At 37.7% G+C, this 10,600-nt stretch overlaps 1 protein-coding gene across 4 annotated transcripts in view; it reads right to left on the bottom strand.

Annotated features, from left to right (window-relative positions):
• The window catches only part of LOC116151744 (ankyrin repeat domain-containing protein 26-like), a 64,167-nt gene that overhangs the window by 38,405 nt on the left and 15,162 nt on the right, over positions 1 to 10,600 (bottom strand). For 3 of the 4 annotated variants that reach the window (XM_064478437.1, XM_064478436.1, XM_064478435.1), the window contains exons 5-10: positions 7,503 to 7,609; positions 6,080 to 6,217; positions 4,547 to 4,629; positions 2,304 to 2,456; positions 1,639 to 1,690; positions 1,190 to 1,259 (exon numbers count right to left, since the gene is read on the bottom strand). In XM_064478437.1, coding sequence (XP_064334507.1) covers positions 1,190 to 1,259; positions 1,639 to 1,690; positions 2,304 to 2,456; positions 4,547 to 4,629; positions 6,080 to 6,217; positions 7,503 to 7,561 — 555 coding nt within the window. In that variant the 5' untranslated portion in view covers positions 7,562 to 7,609. Of the gene's footprint in view, positions 1 to 1,189; positions 1,260 to 1,638; positions 1,691 to 2,303; positions 2,457 to 4,546; positions 5,565 to 6,079; positions 6,218 to 7,502; positions 7,610 to 10,600 lie in introns of those variants that run through there. The other variant, XM_064478438.1, reaches the window with a different exon arrangement.

Raw genomic sequence — 10,600 nt, 5'->3', positions numbered from 1 at the left:
ACTGAACTTTTACAACCTAAACAAAGGGAATAGAAATTTGTCATATTTTTAGAATTCAAATAGATTTCACTATGACATAGTACACATATTATATTACCTGTATCATCAAATAGATTTCATTATGATAGAGTGTGCATGTTATATTACCTGCAGCATGATGCAGCATTCCATGTCTCTTCATGCATTCACATTCAAAAAATACTAAAATGCTTCTTACATTTAAGACCTTATTCTAGGTGCTCCAGGAAATGCACAATTATGTTCCCTAATCTCTAGCGGTGTATACTGATGCAGGGGCTATAAGATAAATATGTAAATAACTATACTACAAAATGTCTGAAACTTGAAATTTTAAAATGGTACACGAGGACTGGACATACTTTTTAAAACTATAATACAAAAGAATTCTGAAATCGGTTCCATCATATGGTTGTTATTAAGAGCCTACATTTAAAGCTGGCTGTTATTTTAGGGAAAATGTGTATTCTTCAGTTAGATGCAGAGTTTTGAATATACTCATAATGGGATAATTTAGAAAACACAGAGGAATTTCTTTATAATATGGATTTTGAGAAACAGAATTTTAATTTATAAATTTCTAGAATGTCAACTATTATTTTAGTCTTAATGCAGAACCAGAGATAGAAATAAAGTAAAAACAAAACAAAACAAAACAAAAAAACTCTCTTTCCTCACAACTCTCTGATATCAAATTAAAAAGTGTCCAAGGGGGAAAAAGAAAGATACATGCTACGTAGTTTTGGAACTGAAGGGCCCCAGGAAGAGGCCATGATTATCACAGTAAGTAGCTGTGTGCACTGAAGATATCCCTGAGGCACGAGTATTATACAAGTGCCGTCAGTGTGGTTTAAGTCAAAGAATCCTTATCCTTGGCCAAGCTTCACACTTCCTCTGTTGTGGGAAGACTTTTCACAGTACAATTTTCCTGTCGTGATCTATTTTCTAGTCCATTTTGCTTCAGCCTCATCTTCAGTATTTACCAAAATTAAAAAAAAAAAAGAAAGAAAAAGAAAAAACTGCCATATTTTTATAAAATGGTTTACTCTGACCAACTTTCTCATACAAACATAAAGCAATGATAGGCAGAACACTGCTAAATTTTAAGAGTAAATACTACACAAAACTAAATTCAGAGCAGAAAAATTAATTTCACAAGAGAACACTTTACCTTGGGAGCAAGATCTAAGTCATCATCTGATGGAGGCCGTGAATCATCAGCATCATGTTTGGGTGAAATACTTTGGAGCAAAAATACACATCAAAAATGAGTGAGTTCATTTCTTTAAACAAACAAGTCACAAAAGTCTATGCTGAGGGATAAGAAAGCAGATTTGGGAGCCAGGCTGCCTGATGGTTAAGTCACAGGTCAACTACTTGTTAACCATGGAATCAAGGGTCAACTAGTCAACCTCCTTAAATTACAGTTGCCTAATTAACTAGAAGTAAGCTATAACAGCACAGCTACTCTGCAAAGCTGTTGTGGTGACTGTATGAGGTAACAAATGCCAAGTACATAAAACAGTGTCTAACGCAGAGTAGGACACTCAACAAGCCTTGTTTCTTTTCTCTGTGTTCCCTTAGTCAACATGTAATTTTTAAAAATCCATAAAATCCTACCGGCTTACAGAGATGTCTTCAAACCTCGGTGCAACCTTAATCACTAAACTCTCTATTAAAGAAGAAAGTAAAATAGAGTTTATATGAGCAACAGAAAAATACAGAATATTAAAAGTATAAGACCAATGTTTTGTTAAAAAGCATTCCTTTGGGACCACACCTGGAGACTACACACTTGAGTGAATACTGAGTATACTCCTGGTAGGTAATTAATGCATAAAAACCACTTCCCCTCCTTTATATTTATCAAAAAAGAAAAGGGTGTTTATCCAAATTTGATATTTTAAAGTGAACTGCTGTTTACAAGGACCAAAATACCAACCAAACTTTATGAGACTCACAAAAGAATGATAACCATTAGTAGAATCAGTATCATAAACTGACAATGTCAAGCTTACATAGCATGGTATTTCTGGATGATACCCATGGGACAAACCCACCCTGCCATTTGGCTTTGTCAACCTCGTGTTATCTGGGCACGGTCATCCCTATTCGCTCACATACGGTCTGGGGCTGCTTTCACACTGCAATGGCAGACATGAGTGGACGTGACAGACATCACATGGCCTAAAATATTGACTCTCTGGCCCTTTATAGAAAAAGCTTGTGCATCCCCGCTTTATGTCATAACAGGAAACCCTAAGACTCAAATCGAATCTTCTTACTCTTCTGCTCAACATTCTTCACTGAATCCATGCAGCTGCCATTGCTGGTTCCCAAATCGACAGCCACTTCTTCTTCATTGTCCTTGCTGGGCAATTGCAACTTTTCTTGGATATTTTCTGCCCCAGCATGCGAAGAAGGTAAACTCTCCTTAGCTGCAAAAAGAGAAATGATTGTTTTAAGGTCATCACAGTAACTGCATTTCTTTTCCCAGTGGCTGCTTTAGGAATGAGCATGTGATGTAGCCCAGCCCATAAGATGCTAGGGGAAGTCTACCGGAAGCACCTCTGTTTTCTTCTTAGTTAACAGAAAACATGCAGAGAGAAGCAGCCCTCCTCGCCTGCGGATATTGTCATGTGAGAAGATGATGCTTGGAGCTGCTGCTAATCAGCAGACCAGGAAGGGCGACATCAAACACCAGCAGCCTCACAGCTGAAGGAGGGACAGCATCTGGGATCCTGATGACATCACCGAACCTTCTAAACAATCCTGACTCCTGTTGCTGTAGCCACTGTTACTTAGGGCTCCTATTATTATTGGCAGCTAAAAGCATTCTGACAAATTTCCCAAGGTCTACAGCAGACCTACTCCTTTCTATAGTACTAGAAAAGCTTTCAGAAGCATGCCTGAGCTAGGTAGTCACCTCGTTCCCAACCATTCCTACAGCATCCTTTCTGCACCAACAAAATGAAACTCACAGATCCTGCAAAGTTCACTGGCACATCTTAGCCTTTGCACCACTGTCCTTTCTGCCAAATGTAATCTTCAAAGATGTTCCGCCCACCAAACACTGCCCTTCTGCCTCCTTCCCTGGCAAACTTCTACTCGCTCTGCATGGCTTACCTAACATCCTACCCATTTTTAAAAAACTTCTTTCCTTACCATGGACTTAAAAGTATTTGGTACATATTAAGTACCAATAAAACATACATAAAGACGGTTACAAAGTCCTAGTGGGCTCTGGGACACAGTAAGCACAGAATAAAGTAAAGCCAATCATAAAAATGAGGATGACAGCAACAAGCTCCTGGAGGCCAGGAACTGTGCTTTTGACCTGTTTGCATTCTGTAACGTCAGAGTGGTGCTTAGTACCTAAAAGACACTTGATAGTCATCTGTTAAGTGGATGAATTCACAGATAGGAATGTTTTCTTTGAAAATCCTGTTTAAAAAATATACAGACATTAACCAGGGACAACTCTATTGTGTTATGAGCACCTTGAAGACCAAAACTCTGTCTTTTCCATCTTTGTATTTCCTACAACAGAATTTCTTTGCTTGATCAAGGTGTACTAAGTTAAAGGTGCCCTCATACAGTTCAGACTGAACAGCACGCTAGGGGTCACATCTAGGCAACACAGTCGTCTTTTTTTTTTTTTTTTTTTTTTATGTGAAGCACTTCTGTGCTTTTTTTTTTTTTTACAATTTGTTGAGTCCTGAGTTGTGCTGAGTATTTATTATGACAATCCTTTAACTAATGGCAATAGAAAATCTTGTTCTAACAAAATATAGTTTCATGACAAGTATCCCCAAAAAAGAAGAAAACATCTGACTCTCATGAAGGCAACATATCTCATTCTGTTTGCACTTCTGAGGAATGAAATTGGTGAGAGAGAGCCCTTGTTGGTGTAATGATGTGAAAAGTAACCAGTGCTTCTCAACAAGGCACTGCTTTCCTGACTTCTGCCCTATCACTAGGTACCTTTAAAAAACAACCTCTTACTAGTATGCTGCACACTGGCCCAGCTGTGCAGTTCTAATTGTTGGCCATTTGTTTACAGCACCAGGAAGGTATTGCTGAGCTCCCAGTTTCAAAGACAACCACTTTTTAGTGAGACTAATCACTATGCAATAACTAGCATTCATTTACCCAATGTAATCCATTTGCTGTAAGAATTAAAGAGCCAGCTCTGTAACAAGGCCGACTTGTTATACTGTTACAGGAAATGTGCAACAAAGTTAAAAACTTATTTTTCTTACTTACACAAAGATATAATATGGGACTTCAGGGGCCATGATTAAATAAATGAATTTCTTTTCAGACAATATTGTCTCAGATTTTAAATTACCTACAATTAACTTCTTACATAATTCTGAATACTAGACCATTAAGAAAAAATTAATTTAAAAAATGAAAACATACACAAAATTTACACACTGGCCTTTTTCACTGCTCTTTCATTATCAAAATTTCCTCAACCTTACTTTCTTTATCTATGGTGGGCCCAACAAGAGTAACTTATTACCAGAACTCTGTCCTGGGTCGCTATTTTGAGGGGGAGTATCTGGAATCTTTCCGTCTCTGTAGTCGACAATCAGCTGGTAAAGGCTATGTATAAAAAAATGTGATAAATAAGTATTACTACTTGAATAGTAATATGAAAAACAATTACCAAATATATGAAATTCTTAGGTTATTTCAGACAATATCACAGGCAGTATCAAAACTTCAATTGTCCCATATATTCAAATTTGTACAATCTACACTTTTAAATTTAAGATGTATAATTAAAAAAGAAAAAAAAGTAAGGTGAAGTAGTCATGAACTGAGGGCACTACAGCTCAGCAACTTAACTAGAGCGAGCCTGACATACGGAAAGTATCTCGAACTCAGAAGTCCCAGCTCTATAACCAACAGCTATTTGTTCCTGGACAAGGTGCTTCTCTTCAGCTCAAAGTCTTCCTTTATAAAACTGGGATCTTACTGTCAGGCAGTTAGTTATTAATACTCATAAGAGTATTATGAAGATTTAATGAGATAATGTATCCCCCAGATGCTCAGAGAAATACTGGAAGAATGGAATAATTTGTTCTTGAACTTTAATGCTGGAACTATTGGAGAATCCCAAATAAAACCCAAGGTGTGTTTTTTTCATAGGTGTAACATTTAAATGTGACAGTTTTCAGAAAATGTTACAAATTACGGTGATTAGCTGTTCTTCGTGGTTTATACTTCAGGGCACCTCAGCTACTATCTAACTTGTAGTTAAACTTATTTATAAATATATGACCTCATACAAGCATATGTATGAGAACTAAACAAGCTGTCACTCTGAAGTTTACGTGTCCATCGCCACGAAGACCGCGGAAACTGGATCAGCACAGGCATCCCGGGAGCAGAGGTCAATCATGACCCGACTGCAGGACCAGTTTCTTTTTCCTTTTCTTCTTTTAAAATTTTGTTAAAGGTCTTTAGAGAGCAACATCCAGACCCCAGACCCAGCTGCCGAGGAGATCCTGTTAAAACCAGTTTTAGTACCAACGCTGCAGCAACAGAATCAAGGGAAACAAGAGAACGATTAGAATGCCCTCGCCCTGCCCCAATGCCTTGTGGGAGAGGATTGTCACTGTGGCCTTAGGGAATTCCTCAGGTTCTTGGAAAATTCAAGAGGAAGATTATACAAGAAAGTCCCCAAAGGAAAATACAGGATTTTCTGCTCTACTAAACATTTCAAGACCCAAACAACTAGTTAGAAAAATCAGATATGTGACATTATTTGTACCCCATGCATTGGGGCTACACTGGAATGAAATGGAGAACAGCAGGACCCTAAGGATAAACATCTTACAAACTCTGAGATAAAGAACCCTGTGCCCACTGCTCCATCTCACTAGTCTGGTTTTTTGCTGGTTTCCAGCTGATGATGTGGAGGGTCTCACTGCCATCCCCAAAGTGCCTGCTCCCAACTAGGAATTCTCACCTGTCACATAACAAGTCACAGTTAGATCATTTCCAACCTCAGTTTAGAGATAACTGGTACTTTAATGTAAACACTTACTGTTTAAAACCATTAGAACACGCATATCGTTCAGCAGACTGTCCGTGTACATCTAGCAGATCGGCATTAACACGTCTCTGAAGAAGCAGCTTGACTACGTCCGGTGAGTCATGACGTACAGCAAGCATCAGTGCTGATCTAAAATAAAAGAGACAACTTCACTCTTAGGAACTTAGTTAGCTTAACTTAAACAGTTAGTTTGATCTATTTTACCAAGTTAATATCCTGCCCACCCCTGGAGAACTGACCATGTACATGCTCGAGTGCTCATCTTTGCAAATTACCTCCAAGGCCAAAACGGAGGGACAAAAAAGAAGCCTCCTGTCCTACTTGGGTAGCACATAGTAGAAGTTGCTAATTTAAAGTCCTCTGAAGGACAAGAAAGGATGCTGAGGTCATTATCTGAAGTAGGTAAAGATTTAAATAAAGGATTCCCCATTTCTTCCCTCGTCTGAAATACAATACTTTAAAATCAGCTAGAGGTCAGGTAAGGAGAAGCTCTTTGCAGGCTGAAAACAGTAATATGAATAAAAATGTCAATAAAAAGAGTCATGGCTGCAGTTAATCACGCTGAGAAGCATGTGCCCAGCACTAACCTGAATAGTCTACGTATGGTCTTTCTTAGGCACAACCACCCTTGAAGGATGTACTACGACCCTCCTTTACGTGTCAGGAAACATATTGGTTGGTAATAAGTCATGTCCCCCAGCAGGAGAGCTGGGAATTCAACCTCGTCTGACTCTAAAGCCCAGCTCTTTCCTCTTTATCATCCACCAATGACTTGTCTTCTTTAAAGGGAATGTTTATTCAATAATTAAAGCTATTTCTCTTCCTCCTACCATCATCAATTAAAAATAAAAACATCAAAATGTACTAGAAATGAAAAAGGATAAAAACTGATGAGCCCACAGTATCTGGTAATAGTTACTCTCTTAGTGATACTCACTCAGTGATAACCTAATAACATCAGTATCCTTCAAAGAAAGTAATTTAAAGCAGAGTCATCCAAAAGACAAAACAAACTCCTCTTTGTTTAATATGCATCTTTTAAGAAAAATATATATACCAAGAAGAGGTTAAAACAAATTATAAAAGAATGAAGAAACTCAACACTGTCTCATAAGGTAAATTAAAATTAGAGTCCATACTAATAAAACTAAAATGAAATCCCTGAACTATTGTAAGATCGTATGACCAAAACAATCAGGATGCAAATGACATCAGTCGCTATCATAAAGGAAGATGAATCCTGCTGCATACTGTTCTTTGTCACACCAGGCAGAATAATTGCTTTTCTACCTAACTGATGATGTGTTGATTCTAAGTTAATCCTCTTCTTATTAGGTTAACCTTTCTGATTGGCTGTTACTACTCTAGAACAACATTAAGATTAGAAAGAGAGAGAGAGAACAAACTATTGTACCTTTGCAGCTTGTCGACTGCATGTACATTTGCCCCGTTCGCTATCAAAAATTTGACCATTTCTTCTTTGTTCTTCCTGACGGCGAGTAAAAATGGTGTCAAGTTATACTGTAAAATAGTAAAAACAGTTGACAATGTACAAAATTACATATAAATTTCAAAACTGAATTTAAAAACTTAAGTCTCTGAACTTAAACATACACTATAAAGTAAATAAAAAGTAGCCCCTTCCTCCTCACCCCTCTGTGCTCCTTCTCTTTAAAAGGTTCCTCCTGGACCTCTTCCAAAGTTTCCCTGTGAAGTCATTCTCTGAAACTCACTTCAGACATTTGCTGGTTCCAAGAACCTTCGCTTCTATTGCAGCGTGTGTCAGGCATTCTCTAGTTACCTTACTGCTCAACTACTACTCCCGACACTCTAAACACTGCTCCAGAGAGAACCATTTAGCTACTGAATCAACTACATTTCTAAGGAGCCACGCTGAGGAGAAAGATACCATACTGTCTGCAACATGCATAACCTATCCAATTACAACTATGACTAATCTCATAAAGCTTGCAGACATTCCAGTGGGAATATGATTATTTGCATGTAAAGAAAAAGTTTTTCTGAAACCAACTTAAAAATTCTAATTAGAAAAATTCCATCCCACTCTTAAGGGATTATTATAAAATATGAAGTAGACTATAAATTAATATAGACTGTCTTTAAAATCTTGAAATATTTATCAAAATATACAACAGGAGTTGGAAATTCAAATGCTTACAGAGGCAACACAGGTGGCCCGAGTAAGTGAAGGTCACAAGTGAGGACAGCAAACTGGAGAACACACGCCCCACCGAGAAGGGGCCACCTCTGCACAGCAGACCACATAGGCCTGGGCTCAAGGGGGACCAGATTTGATTCTTTAGGAGAAGTTCTGAAGTGTAGATTTCTGCACAAGTCTCCTAAATTTTAAATGTTGACTCAATGTGTGGAGACAAACTGAACATACCCAGGCATGTTTAGTCTATAGCCCACTTGTGTTTTTATGTTTGCTGTGTTTCCAAACAGTTGGGTATAAATCAAGTATTTGTATATAAAACCTTGCCTTTCTTTAGAATCATATGTCTTACACACAAAAACACTGGGCCCTAACATGTAATAAAAATTGTGATTAAGACTCATAATACCCACTTCAAGAATTTTTCCAATGCCTACTAAAACTACAATCTATCTGTATCGAATTCTCCCTGATTGTGAATCAAATGGATAATTAGGATTAAGGATTAAGAGGTATAAACAATCAGGCATAAAATAAGGTACAAGGATGTATTGCACAACCTGGGGAGAAGAGCCAATAGTTTATAATAACCATAAGTGGAGCATAGCCCTTAAAAATTTGTGAAACACTCAGCTATATACCTGTAACATATAATATAGTACATCAACTATACCTCAATTAAAAAAAATATTGTAAGATAAATACATTTTTAAAAAGGCTCATAATACCTGCTTCAAGAATTTTTCCAATGCCTACTAAAACTACAACCTACCTGTATCTAATTCTCCCCAATTGTTAATCAAATGGATAATTAATTCATGAGATGGCTGAAACTAAATTATTAGAACAATTCCAATTTGTTACTAATGTCATGGGTCTTGATGTTTAAAACTGCCATCTTGCACGGTATACTTATATATAATGCAATACAACTCAGCCATAAAAAAGAATGAAAGAATGCCATTTGCAGCAACATGGAAGGACCTAGACATTATCATACTGAGTGAGGTAAGTCAGAAAGTGAAAGAGAAATCCCATAGGATATCACTTAATATGTGGATTCTAAAATACGATACAAATGAACTTATTTACAAAACAGAAATAGACTCACAGACATAGAAAACAAACTGATGGTTACCAAAGGGGAAAGGGGGTGGGAGAGGAATAAATTAGCAGTTTTGGACTAGCAGATACAAATTACTACATATAAAATAAATCAACAACAAGGTCCTACTGTATATACTACAGGGAACTATACTCAATATCCTGTAATAAACCATAATGGAAAAGAATGTGTGTGTGTGTGTGTACATATATATCTATCTAAGAATGTATATATAACTGAATAAGAATATATATAACTGAGTAAGAATATATATAACTGAATAAGTATATACAATGAAAGAGAATATATATGTAACTAAGAATGTATATATAACTGAATAAGGATATATATATATGTATAACTGAATCACTTTGCTGTACACCAGAAACTATCACAACACTGTAAATCAATTAGACTTTAAAAAAAACTGTCATCTTGATTATGCTAGGGCTCAGTGAATCTAACAGATAGGTTGCAAGAGTCCGTCACACAGCTTTAACCAAAAGAAGGCTCATGATTTCCTATTACTGCAATCAGAAAAACCCTGCTGACCTAATGACCTGGATGGGAACAAAAGGTGCAAAATCTTTAAAGGATCCGACTCTACTTATTGAATCACTCACCACAAGCAAGTTTCTAAGACTGTCTGAGTGCCACTGAATGATCAGTGGTTAGAAAGGAAAAGGAGCTATTCTTCAAGGCAATAGATACTGCCAGTAATATTGCCAATAAACTCCTCAGTCACAAAGGAAGAGACGGGTAAAAGTCAGGCTAACATGGCTGCAAAGGAGAGCACTGAAAGAAGCAGCATCTATCAAACCCCCGCTCTTCCAGAGATGTCTTATTTTTGAGATCTGTGAATTTACATGCATTACACGTATCCATTCAATAGTTCTTAACCAAGGGTTGTATCAGAATCTCGGGGAAGTATTTTGAAATACCTGCGTCTAGACCTGAGTACATTTATTCAATCAAAATCTTCAGGGGAGAGCCAGGAGAAAAAGCAGGAGGACCAGTTTCGCCATCACTTGCTCCCCACCTACAGCCACAGCCCCGCAGGGGAGCTACACCAGGCTGAGCATGGAAGACCCCAAGGTGAAGGTGTACACGGAGGGCCATGTGGCCACCAGCACAAATGAATGCCCTGCTGGCTGTCAAACATGACCTGACCTCACTTGCCCAGGTTCTAGAACCTGGGATCCTGGGGTGCTCAGGGCCTGTGGCTTGCTGC

This window comes from Camelus dromedarius, chromosome 24, assembly GCF_036321535.1.
Source record: "Camelus dromedarius isolate mCamDro1 chromosome 24, mCamDro1.pat, whole genome shotgun sequence".
NCBI classification, from domain to species: domain Eukaryota; kingdom Metazoa; phylum Chordata; class Mammalia; order Artiodactyla; family Camelidae; genus Camelus; species Camelus dromedarius.
This window is presented reverse-complemented; position numbering and strand designations above follow the sequence as displayed.